The sequence below is a fragment of the Giraffa tippelskirchi genome, chromosome 3 (assembly GCF_054371585.1).
Source record: "Giraffa tippelskirchi isolate mGirTip1 chromosome 3, T2T-mGirTip1v1.2.pri, whole genome shotgun sequence".
In the NCBI taxonomy this organism is placed as follows: domain Eukaryota; kingdom Metazoa; phylum Chordata; class Mammalia; order Artiodactyla; family Giraffidae; genus Giraffa; species Giraffa tippelskirchi.
Genome location: NC_137277.1, coordinates 31,201,534 through 31,214,063, shown reverse-complemented (window position 1 = coordinate 31,214,063; position 12,530 = coordinate 31,201,534). Strand labels below are relative to the sequence as shown.

Sequence of the window (12,530 nt, the reverse complement as noted above, 5' to 3'; positions counted from 1 at the left end):
AAGGTACCTAAGTTCAGTGTGTTCATCTTCTTGTTTTTAAGGAACAAATTAGTTTCAGTTCAAATGAAATAGGACAAAATTAAAATAAAATAGGACATTTGACCCATTTTTAAAGCAACAGCCCAGTAAATAAATGCAGACATGGTAAATAAAGGTGTCCACTACCTTCTCTATAAAGCAATGGTTGGAAGTGATGAATCAAACAATTTGTTTAATACAGTAGTTTTCCTATTTGGCTCTTTTTCTAAACTCTCTTCAGCTCTCCATCATTTGCACCAAATTTGCCCTAGTTATAATTTGAAGGGGACAGTCATGGAAAAGTCCTGAGAAGTGTTGTCAAATTTGTTTCCTAATTGAGACACATTTTTTTTTTCTAGTATGGATTTTCTCCTTCTGTTTTCTGTGCTTAAAAACCTCTGGGGACATCCCTAGTGGTCCAGTGGCTAAGACTCTGTTCTCCCAGTGCAGGGGTTCAACTCCTGGTCAGGGACTCAGAGCCCACATGTGCCAACTAAAAGATACTGCATGCCACAACTAAGACCCAGTGCAGCCAAATAAATACATAAACAAATAAAAGTAAATACTTCTCAAAAAGCCTCTGGTATGCAAAAAAAAAAAACCTTTCTGACTTACAAGTAAAAAACAAGAAAAAATATACATCATTTAAACGTCTCTTTCACAAAGATGTACATCTCATAGGTGCACAGATTCAAATATATACCCTGGAATCTAAAGTACCCAACTCAGATAATAGCATAATCTATTTTAAATCAGAAATGTTTTGTTTTTGCTTTCTTAGTTCTCCCACCCTGCACTCAGGAATGTAACGACCTCAGCAAAGGGGCAATGGTTATTTATCAGCCTGTTTGAAAATTCTGTTGTTATGGAGGACTTTCTCTGCTTTAGGTTTTCTCTTTCTCTACTCTAGATAGAGGAATAGAAACAGTAATAAAATGATAACTGAGGACCTGCTAGACACAGAGAATGGTGTTTGGTACTTTAACTGCACCACAAGTTTAATGTATTTAAGTTGCTCTGTAAGTTGTATACTGATCCCATTTCACAGATGAAGATCAGAAAGGTTAAGTGGCCTAAGACTGACCAGGCAGAAAACTGTCATGGTCAAGCCTGCTTCAGGTCAGGTCTGTCCGGCTCCCTCATCTTTTGCTTTATTCTCTCTCACCCCACAATTCACAGTTATGTAGCTTCTAACTTGAACTCCATAGCTGCAGGCATTGCGGTGTCTAGTAGTTAAGATGGGAGAGTGGTGGGATTAGAAAGAGAATAAGACTGGCTGTGTGTTGATGGTTGCTGAAGAGTTACACCTGCCCCTGTTTGGGTAGGGTCAAATCACTCTGCTTTTCATACATTTTGAAAATTTTCATAATAAACTGAGGTGTATAGGAATGTTCATGTTCTATAAAGACATTCAATGGATATAAATGGCTCATCCCTAACTGGGACATTACAAAGGGTCCCCTCACCCCAACTGGCCACACACACACACACACACACACACACACACACACACACAGAGTCACAGAGTTAGAAACTTGTTCTACCAAGAGCAGTGCCTCCCTTCATTGCTCAGCCGTAAAGAATCCGCCTGTCAACGCAGGTGATGTGGGTTCGACCCCTGGGTCGGGAAGATCCTCTGGAGGAGGAAATGGCAACTCACTCCAGTATTCTTGCCTGGAAAATTCCACACACAGAGGACCCTGGTGGGCTACAGTCCATGGGGTCACAAAAGAGTCAGACACGACTGAGCAACTAAACAACAACAACAAAAGCAAGAGCAGAACAGATGTGAATAAGTCCTCAAGGTACAAAGCAGGAGTCGGGAGACCTTCGTGTCTCCAACACGTATCATGTAAGCACAGCGCTCAGCCCCACTCAGCATCTCAGCTCCTCTCTGTTTGCTCAAGCCCAGCCAAAGCCAAACAGGGATTACCAGCAGGGAGAACTGCAAATGTTTGCAAACTGTGAGCAAATTAGGAGAAAGCCCTCGATTTAGCTGTGAATGATGGTGCGCAGATATAAATAAACATTGTTCCTAGCGCAGATTCTGTCAACACCTCAGCGCCCTGGACAGACTCCTCCAGAGGTAAAAAAGAGAGTGTTCCTCAGCCCTGCTGAGCTCCAAAAACCACCTGAGGGGGCACACGCTGTACTTGGCTGAGCTTGTCTGCAGACTTCAGCCCTTGGAATAAAAAGCTACCACAAAGTATGCGGCCAGCTCTGAAATATGTGTGTGTTTTCAGGCAGCCATGAGGGCAGAACAGGCATTCATTTTTGATCCACACGTCAGAGTCTGGCAGTGGCCACTCCAGGAGTCTCACTATTTTTTTTTTCCCCTCCACCTTCTCCATTTTTTAAGTGATACATACTTAATGGACACGAATTTGAGCAAACTCCTGGAGATAGTGAAGGACAAGGGAGCCTGTGCTGCAGTCCATGGGGCCTCTAAGAGTTGGACACATGACCGAGCAACTGAACAACAAAACAAACACTTGTTGTAGAATATATGTATTTTTTAAATACAGAGAATTAAAAAGAAGATTTTAGATTGCCTTAATTCTACGAGCCAGAGATGACCGCTGCTCATTTTGAACAAATGTTTCTAGAAATTTTAGGGCATATATAAACTCCCTGGAATTAAAACAGGAACATACTGTAGGTAGCTTGCTTTATTCATTCAGATATAGCCTGTGAATATTTTAATGCCTATAAACGACCTTTACAACCATATTTACAATCTCTGTGCATATGGATGTAAAACAACTTATTCAGTCAGGACATATTGGTTACTTACCAAGAATTATTACTGAAACTTTTCAAACTTTTGCTCCTAAAACTGAGATTGGATGATGATTTTAATAAATAATTATTTCTACAAATGTATTATTATTTCCTCAGGATAAATCCCTAGAAGTAGACTACCCAGTAGGAACTTATTGAGACATTTAACAAACTGCCCTTCAGACAGAGTGCAGTCGTCAGCATTCATAGAGATTGATTCCAGAACCTGTTTTTTCTAAAGTCCGTGGATGCTCAAGTCCCTTATATAAAATGATGTGGTATTTCCATAGGACCTATGCACATCCTCCCTTACACTTTAAATCATTTCTAGATTACCTAAAATGCATAATACAAGGTAAGGGCTTTTCAGATGGCTCCGTGGGTAAAGAACTCTCCTGCCAAGGCAGGAGACATAAGAGACCCAGGTTCAATCTCTGGGTTAGGAAGATCCTCTGGAGAAGGGCATGGCAATCCACTCCAGTATCCTTGCCTGGGAAATCCCATGGATAGAGGAGCCTGGAGGGCTATAGTCCAGAGTCTCAAAGAGTCAGACACGACTGAAGCGACTGAGCATGCGTGCATGCACAATACAAGGTAAATGCTATGTAAATAGCTGCTGAAAGTGAAAGTGTAGTCACTCAGTCATGTCCAACTCTGCGACCCCATGGACTATAGTCTGCCAGGCTCACCTGTCCATGGGATTCTCCAGTCAAGAATACTGGAGTGGGTTGCCATTCCCTTCTCCAAGGGATTTTCCTGACCCAGTTATCAAACCCAGGTCTCTTGCACTGCAGACAGATTTTTTACCATCTGAGCCACAAATGGTTACTGGTGTGCAGCAAATTCAAATTTTGCTGTTAGGAACTTTCTGAAATCAATATATATATATATATATATATATATATATATATATATATATATTCAATTTAAAGCTTAGTTGGATCCACAGATGCAGAACCTGTGGATATGGAGGGCCAACCATAAATAAATTTATACTCCTCACGTCCCTACACCCTTATCACTTTCTTTAATCTTCGCCAATTCCAGTAGGTAGAGACTGTAACAGATTTTCTGAATTTCTACTTCTTTGATCCTAATGATACCGAAATTTTATGTTTATCGAAAAAGTGTCTTTCCATTCATATTATTTTCTCATTCAGTATGTCTTCAGATTGATACCTCTGTAGTTACTGTGATATGGGAAAACATGCTTTTTTAAAAAATTATGTGCTTCCCTGGTGGCTCAGTGGTAAAGAACCTGCCTGTGATGCAGGAGACCTAGGTTCAATTCCTGGGTCAGGAAGGTCCCCTGGAGAAGGGAATGGCAACCCACTCCAGTATTCTTGCCTGGAGAATTCCACAGAGGAGCCTGGCAGGCTACAGTTCATGGGGTCACAAAGAGTCAAACACGACTGAGCGACCAACACTTATTTACTTGGCTGCCCCCAGGTCTTAGTTGTGGCACACAGGATCTTCCATCTTCATTGTGGCATGCGGGACCTTTAGTTGCAGCGTGTGTATGGGATCTAGTTCCCTGACCGGGGATCTAACCCAGCCTTCCCCCCGCCTCCCCCGCTCTGCATGGCAAGTGTGGAGTCTTAGCCACTGGACCACCAGGGAAGTTCCGGGAAATCATGCTTTGATTTATCATCGTATTACTTTGTACCAGCTAGGAGGTCCATTTGCCTGTAGGTGAGGAAGGGAACACAGACTGGATGGGAACTTCACCGCGGTGCCTGGAAGACTCCATACCTGTCATTCCAGCTCACACTCAGCGAGGGACTCGGGCAACACTCCAGGGCAGTATTTCCCGACTCAGACCCATTTCCTCAGTTTGAAGCCAGCTTCACGGCTGGCCTTCTTTCCTTAGAGCAGGAATTCATTCCAAGTGTAAATGCGACTGAACCCTTGAAGCAGCCTCTCTGTCTGTACCTGATACGCTGGCTTCCATGTTCTGTTTGTCCTGGCTCCTGGCCCCTCTGGCTCTTAGCTTGGGGAGGGAGGTCGTGGTTGAATTTTGCTTGGCGGCTCCTCCTTTCTCTATACACGAGTTTCGCAGATTGATGGGCTCTTTTCTCACCTGGACTCAAATTTGCAGAAATGATAGCCAAATGGGCAGACCCTCAATTTGAAAGGCAGACGTCTTTTTACAGAGGATTGGGAGGGAGAAGTCATTAAATGGGCGAATGCAGATCATTATTTTAAACCAGTGATCCTTTCATGGCTGTTTTCACAAGAGCTTGAAAAAGATTGAGTGGAAATCCAGATGTCAGCCGAGGGAACCAGCTATCTCCTCCTCTCCGCTCTCTGTATGTGGAAGGGAGTAGCACTGTGAAGATTTACTTTCCCACTGCAATTTTCCTTAGGAGATGGAAATGATTATGGTCAGTTTCAAACCATATTTTCCCCCCAGTGGCAAGAATCCGGAGCGCTAGCCAGAACCCACTTTCACTTGTCCTTCTTTATGTTCACTCCCGTGATGTCCTGGCTCTCAAACACCCATTCATGGGTGAGATCTTATCTTCAGAAATAAGTTCTTCACTCCTCTGGGGTAAAATATATTAAACACAAATATTTTTTCATAAAGCTAAACTATTCCATTGAAGTAGCTATCAGATTATATCCGTTTTAATATTTTTGGCATTAAAATGGTCGATCTTTTATGAAGCCATTATGTGGACATGAAATGGTAGTTTGATTTGTTACAAATGCCTTTATGAAGTTAAAAGCTGGCAATCCCTACGCTGGTTTCTAAATTATTTTTGCGATTTTTTTTTCCTAGTCTATATAATCCCAAACCCTCTGAACCACTGGAATGTATCTTCAAATAGTTTTCAACACGTGGAATATTTTCTGAGCCCTAGAATTTCTTGAGAATGCCTGCCTGTCCCACTGGAAGACAAATTGCTGGGTATAAGGGTCTTAGCTCACAACTTTTCCCCCCTCAAAATGCTGTGTGGAGTCACTTGGCATCTAACTGTTACAGAGGAAGTGTCTGAGACTGGCCTGAAGTTGTGTGCTCTTGTAAATAAATTGTTACTGAATGATTGCAAGATTTTCTCCCCACTTAGCACTTCTCCTGCTTGAGGCAAAATGTTCCTAGCGCCTTCTCAAGACGGGATATTGGTGGCTGGTGGACACAGGGCTAGATTCTAGCATCACCCAAGTTCAAATCCAGCCCTGCACTTTATACCTATTGTATCCTTAGTGTAATGGGTTGAATTGTGTCCCCCAGAAAGATATGCTGAAGTCCTGTACCCCACGACCTAGGAGTATCACCTTCTTTGGAAATAGGATCTTTGCAAATATAACCAAATTAGGATGAGGTCATTAGGGTGGGCCCTCATCCAATTCGACTCATGTCCTTATAAGAGGGAAATGTGGCCAGAGACACACACAGAGCCTAGAATGCCTTGTGAAGACAGACACACAGAAGGAAGATCACCAGGTGAAGACAGAGGCAGGAAGGATGCTCCAGAGAGGCTTCAGATGGAGCATGGCCCTGCTGACACCTTGATTTCAGACTTCCAGCCTCCATAACTGGGGGATGGTACACAACTGCTGTATTAAGCCACCCAGTTTGTGGTACTTTGTCATAGTAGTTCTAGTACAAACAGATTTCTTAAAGACTGTGACCTCCAATGACTTGATCTATAAATGTGCATAATCCTGTGTTAGCTGCAAGATTGTTGCAAAAAAGGTGACATGTTATTAGATGAGACAAGCTATGTAAATTCTGAGACAGGGAACAACCTAAGCGGGGTTGTCTGTGGTTTTATCATCGTCATCATCACTACAACCACCACCCTCAGCACCATCACCACCACCTTCCTTGAGGACCCTTTCTCCTGGGAAGTCTTGCTTTCTTTTTCTGTACTCTTTTGACATTTTTATACAAAGCTTATGTGATTTTTAAAATAACAATAGAGTCATTTTGCTTAACTGTGGATGCCTAGGCCCACCCTCAAAGGTTTTTGATTCAGTAGGTCTCTGGAATGAGCTTATTTGAAGGTGTCCAGACATGAACTGTCATTAAGTTTGGAAAGCGCAACGGAATTGATGTGGTGGACCTGGTATTGGTATTCCTGTTCTATAAACACAGAAACTGAGGTCAGAGGAAATTGAACCCGAGTCAGAAAATGCAAAATCGAATAATTTTGGGGGGCTGGACTTCAATAACTTCACTTGTTTGATGAAATGTGAAACTCGACTAGTAGGGAAAAGGCCAGATAATGAGGACTCTATAATACATAAAATATGGGAGACGGCCCAGAATTAGGATTAAGAACACATGCCTTGGAAATCAGGCAGGTTTAAATTCTAGTTGTGGTACATGCTTTCTAGCTATGTGAACTTGGAAAAATTATTTCTTTCAAAATCTTTTAAGATCTCAAGCTCATCCTCTGAAAATGAGAATGACACACATCTGGGTTCCTGTGAAAGGTAAATGTCATGTTAAGGAACTTAATACACAGTAAGTGCTAAAGAAATGGCATACTTTTGGCAAACATGCATTGATACTTACTTCAAAAAAACCAACATCTTCATCTTCTGCTATTGTTTTAAAGGTACAAATGTAGGGGGGGAAGAAAGTCCATAGATGAGAACTAGTAACTAACTTTAGAAAAGGTGTAACTGTTTATGTTTTCCTAGTAGTTTGCTAATTATTTTTGTTCTGAGAATCTTCATTTTCTGCTGTTGTTTTAAAGGTACAAATGCAGGGAAGTATCATGCCTCCATAGATGAGAAGAAGGAACTAAAGTTAGAAAAGATGTGATGTTTATGCTTTCCTAGTAGCTTGCTAATTCTTTTTTTTCCTGAGAATAACCTTTTTGAGATCCTTCTTATTAATTTACATTTTAGCAAATCTCCTTGTACCTTGGAATTCTCCAGTTTAACGTCAACAGGTCATTTACCAGAACATGTAAGAATGGTTTTTAAGAGTTTCCGGTAGCTAACAGAAACCTACGTGTTTATGGATGCTCGTTATGTGTTATGATTTTCCCAACCAGTAGTGCCTAATAGGATTTGTTTCCTGCGACACTTGGAACATCTTACCATATTCTTCACCAGGCTTCAAGACTCTGAGCAGGAGGAAACCCAGAAAGGAATGCTTTCCTGATGTGGACCTTCTGACATCAGCGAAGGAACTGGGCACACATTCAACAGCCAAGAAACAAGACGGGAAGCTAGTTTGCACAAAATTGCCTCTTTTATTTGCATGTCATTTAAACCACTGTGGACTGACATCCTAGGAGAAACAGCCACGCTACTGAGTCTGTGCTACTTTTGTGAGACGCAATATGCATCTCAGCCATCTGGAACAATCTGGGCTGTTCTCCACGTCGTCTTCCTCAGCCAGCTCTGGGGCAGGACCCTCGGCTCCCGGGTCCCACTCGTGACTGTATCATCCGGGATGCAATGAACGGGAAACCCAGGAGGCAGCTTGAGCAGAACAGCCCACTTACAGTCAAGTTTGCAGACACAAGCTCCAGTGGTGCCCCAGCAGCCCCAGCAATTTCATCCAGAACGTGGGCTCTCTTTTTTCTCACCCTGCCTCCCTCAGCAGCTTGTTTCATCACTTCACAGCTGCAAGGCGGCTGCCTCAGTGCTGGGGATCCTGCTTTCAGCCCTGCTTCCTGGGGAGGAAAGGTAGGGGGAAGGCCCAGAGCCCTGCCCTATGCACGCCCAGCTTCAGCAGTAAAGGAGATTATTCCCAGCCATCTTGCCCAAACGAGAGTTTTCTCTCTCTCTGGGACCAGAACTGGGTCACAGGGCCTCCCTGGCCGTCAGAAACTCAAGGCAAGTGTGACTGAGATTCTCTGACGGACTGGAGGGAGGCACTCGTGACTCATCTCCTGGGCTGCCCATACTGCTTCCCCAAATATCAGAGTCTGCTGATTAAAGAGGTGGAAGGCCACAGCAGGGAACAGAGTTAACTCTAGCGCATTCCCCGGCTGCTCTGCCATTTCCTTTTCCTGCATTCCTGAACTGCTCTTTTCCACTTCTGATATCCCCAAGCTCCTGGATGGAATCAGCTCTGGGGTGGAGAGCTGGAAAAGGGCACAGCTGAGAGGTAATGTCTGATTGGAGTGACCTTACACCAGGATCCCTACTGGTCACCTTGAAGGAATTAAGTGAAACAAGGAGCCGATCTAGGTTATTCGAACTTGGAGAAGGTGGATTTGTACACTTATAGACTTCCCAGCAGTAAAGAACCCGCCTGCCAATGCAGGAGACATGGGTTATCCTTAGGTAGGGAAGAGGCCCTGGAGAAGGAAATGGCAACCCACTCCAGAATCCTCGCCTGGGAAATCTCATGGACACAGGAGCCTGCGTGGGGTCACAACGAGTCCAACACAACTTAGTGACTAAATAACAACAACCTGTACACTTAGAGCGGAACAGCTGTTCACCTGAGAACTCACAGAGCTTCTCTGTCCTGGCTCCAAACACCCTGATCCTGGGCCTGCGGTGCTATCATCGGAAGTCTGCAAACCACACTAGCAGGCTCGCCACGCCCACTGCTCTGCTCTGCCAAGAAGGGACAGTGATGCCTGAGGATGGAGGGGAGGGGCTCCCGGGCTCCTTCCTTCCTCCCACCTGAGGCTTCAGGGCACCTCCCTCCCCTGCTCCTTCACCGCATTAGCAGCAGCAGAGGCTGCATGCAGCTTTCCTAACACCTGAAGCTCCCGCTTGGCCGGGTGGGCACCGAGACCAGAGCACTGGTAGAGCTGCGCCAGTTCCTTTTGGTTTTTACACTGTGATAATCCAGAACTCGTCCTCGTCCCCAGGCACAGAGGCAGGAGCGATTCCCGAAGCTGCTACCTGGGTGACACCTTAAGAGTTCTTTTTTCGCCCTTTATATGACCTGGGTAACAACTCTGATGTGTTCATCTCTACGTTAAATTCTACTGGTGCGATTTCCGTCTCTGACCTGACTTGACTCAGCGGCATTGCCGTGAAGCCACGGGCAAAGGAAAGGTCCTGAAATATCCTTGGCTCCCAACACCAGAGCTGCCTACTGTGACAAGTCAACTTTACTAAGCCTCCAGAGAGGGCAGGTAAAGCCACTGCTTATCATTGAGGCCCTGAATACACACAGGCGAGCACACACATACACACCCAGGAGCCCTGAGGCCGTGAGCAGAGCCTCCCCTGCCCTCCACACACCCAGACACACACACACACCCTCCCCCCCACCCCCAGGAGCCCTGAGGCCATGAGCAGAGGCCCCCCCCCACCCCCGCCCTCCTCCAGGGAGCCCAGCTCACAAAGGACCTGAGCATCCACCTTTTCCCAGGGGCCCTTTCTAAGCAGGAGGCCTCCCTCAAGCTAGAAGCAAACAAGGCCTGTCTTGTCACCACCTATTCAATCGGTGAGTTAGTATGTCTTCATTTCTCCATTTAGGAGTGGAATGGCTGAGTCATGTGACAGCCCCTTAACTTTCTGAAAACCTGCCAGACTGTTTTCAAAGACAGCTCCACCATTTTCCATTCCCATTCGTGGCATACTAGGCTTCCAGCTTCCCCACACTCTCACTTTGGTGTTATCTCTTATCTGTACTTTTGACTGGAGCCACCTCAGGGAGCATGAAGTGATATCTAAAGGAGATTTTAAGTCACATTTCTCTTACTGCTAAAGATGTACACCATCTTCTCATGTACTTACTGGCCACCTGTATATTTTCTTTGGAAAAATTCTATTCATATCCTTTGCCTATCCTTAGGTTTTGAAATCTATTTTGCTTTTAGAAAGATAGCTCTGTGTCAACTGAGTGTATTGTGCATTTTAGGTTAGGATTTTGTCTACAGAAAGCTAGGTCTTTATCTATTGTAGTAAGTTCATCAAGGCTTTGAAAGAGTTAGCACCTACTCAGATGACACAAATGGCCACCTACAACCTTATCACTGAAGACACAGAAACTACCCTCCTAGAACCAAGTTACCTGTTTCTCTCTCCTCTTTCAGAAGCTGAATCTCTTTCCTTCAGTGCACTGTTACTTGCAGAATTCCAACACCAAAACCAGACGAAGGGAGAGCTGCTGACCACTGTCCTCCTAACCAGGGCACAGATGCTAATTTAGTTCTTAGCGGTGGCATGCTTCCGGCTGGCTACCTACTGCAGAGACATCATTTAATTCTCTCAACCATCTTAAAGAATATATACTACTAGGATCTGCGTTGTGCAGCGACAATGCCGAGGTTCAGGGGACTTGGGCCATTTGCTTAACAGGTCAAAAGGCCAGAAGGTGCAGCCAGGGATACAGAGGTCACTCCAGAGCCCGAAATCTTAAACTCTGCACGCACCTTCCTCATCCCGAGATGCTCAGACGATTCCTCGGGGTGGCTCGGGGTCCAGGAGCCCGAGTTCATCGTTTTCCGCCTTAACGGCGATTATGGTAACGCTGTAACTGACGGTGAGGGAAGGTGGAGGCACCGTCCCCAGAACCATTTCCTCCTGGCAGTCCAGAAGGACCAGGAGGTAACTGCAAGCTGCCCGCGAGCAACCCCCAGCCGGCCCAGCCCAGCCCAGCACCAGGCCCCTCGGTCCCGCCAGGGATGCAGGCCTCGGGGCAGGAGGCGGGGGATCGCCGTCGCGCGCAGCCTTTCCTCGGAAGCCTCTGCCACCCTCGGGTACCTCGCGTCCCTGCGAAAGCACCTCAGATCCCGGCCCCTCTGCCGAAGGCGCTCTACTCTGCTCTGCGGTCTTCCTAACCACTGCCGCAGCTCTCCACTTCCGCCTCGCGCCCGCCGGAAGTGACGAACAGGACGCGTCGCTCTTCCTAAGGAGGGGCGGGGAAGGAAGATGGCGGCGCCCAGCAGCCGGTGAGGAGAGAGGACACGGGGCTCCCAGGGGGCGGCTGGACTCTTGCGTGATGGCCGCATCCCCGCACACTCTCTCCTCACGCCTCCTGACAGGTACTGCACCTCACCTCGGGCACGGATTTGGGGGAATTCTCTTCTCGTTGCCGCGTGCTACACCGTGGTTCCGCCTGTCTTCAACCTTGGGAGCCCTTGGCGAGGTCGGCTGGGGCATCGGTGAGGGAAGTGACCTTCGGGGCGGCCTGAAGTGAAGGGGCCTCGAAGCTAGGGCCTAGTCTTGCATTGGGGTTCCGGTGGTCCGCACACCGCGTCCATCTCCTAGCCCCCGGAGGTGGGTAGGGGACGCGATGTCTGGTGCTTCTTTCAGTTTTCAGAGGCTGGAGGCTCAGGAGAGAGGAACCTGGGAGCTCCCCGAGCCTCTTGGCTTCTCGGGGCTTTAGGTTCTAGCGATGTGTAAGTTACTTGTACGTTGCACTTGTAAGGACCTGGCAAGTGTTTTGCTTCCCCGCCGCCCCCCCCCCCCCAATCCGGAAGCCTTGTTCCAATATAAAGGGTCATGATGACAATAATAAAGACGGTGATCACCTCGGACAGGGGGCCATGACCATCCCCCGCCCCCCAGGCTTTTGTCTTTCTACCATTAGCGTGGTCCCTGATACAATCCCACCACGCCAAGGACCTGTCACAATTACATGTTTAATGTAGATGTGCTTTCTTGCCCTTTGGCTGGGTCTCAGCTGAAATGTTTCCTGTTAAGAGAGGCCTGAGCACACTATCTAGGTAGAACCCCCGCCCCTCTCTTATCACATCACCCTGTTCCCTTCATCATGGTTAGAACAGCCTTTGATTGCTTACTTATAACCGATTTACCTATGTGTTTCTCCCAGCTGCAAGATTGAATCTTGT

The 12,530-nt window shown here is 46.3% G+C and overlaps 2 protein-coding genes and 1 non-coding gene across 11 annotated transcripts in view; 2 read left to right on the top strand and 1 right to left on the bottom strand.

Annotated features, from left to right (window-relative positions):
* Window positions 1-4,031: 4,031 nt before the first annotated feature.
* TRNAH-GUG (transfer RNA histidin (anticodon GUG)) lies at window positions 4,032-4,103 on the top strand. The gene has a single exon. It is a non-coding gene; the product is annotated as a tRNA-His (tRNA).
* A 3,889-nt stretch (window positions 4,104-7,992) lies between these two features.
* LOC145542239 (uncharacterized) lies at window positions 7,993-12,148 on the bottom strand. 9 transcript variants are annotated; one of them, XR_014079709.1, is made up of 7 exons: window positions 11,735-12,148; window positions 11,440-11,584; window positions 11,109-11,212; window positions 10,748-10,917; window positions 9,216-9,333; window positions 8,352-8,438; window positions 7,993-8,244 (listed from the first exon to the last, which is right to left on the bottom strand). XR_014079709.1 is itself a non-coding variant. In XM_081580655.1 (4 exons), exons 1-4 carry the CDS (start codon window positions 11,685-11,687, stop codon window positions 8,110-8,112), a joined length of 546 nt encoding a protein of 181 aa, XP_081436781.1. In that variant the 5' UTR covers window positions 11,688-12,148; the 3' UTR covers window positions 7,993-8,109. The 9 variants fall into 9 exon arrangements, 1 of the variants encoding a protein (XP_081436781.1); XR_014079703.1 differs by having other exon boundaries at window positions 10,748-10,858; XR_014079707.1 differs by having other exon boundaries at window positions 9,228-9,333; window positions 10,748-10,858; window positions 11,109-11,206.
* COX10 (cytochrome c oxidase assembly factor heme A:farnesyltransferase COX10) overlaps window positions 11,587-12,530 on the top strand; it is a 112,644-nt gene continuing 111,700 nt past the window's right edge. Inside the window, exon 1 of the mRNA XM_081580654.1 lies at window positions 11,587-11,720. Coding sequence (XP_081436780.1) covers window positions 11,678-11,720 — 43 coding nt within the window. The 5' untranslated portion in view covers window positions 11,587-11,677. The remainder of the gene's footprint in view (window positions 11,721-12,530) is intronic.

Coding starts and splice junctions, on each gene's coding strand:
- LOC145542239 (XM_081580655.1), bottom strand. CDS start 11,687: ATGCGGCCATCACGCAAGAGTCCAGCCGCCCCCTGGGAGCCCCGTGTC. Junction 11,185..11,439: donor TGCTTTCGCAGGGACGCGAG/GTACCCGAGGGT, acceptor ATCGCCGTTAAG/GCGGAAAACGATGAACTCGG. Junction 8,245..8,351: donor AAGCTGCTGAGGGAGGCAGG/GTGAGAAAAAAG, acceptor GTTCTGCTCAAG/CTGCCTCCTGGGTTTCCCGT.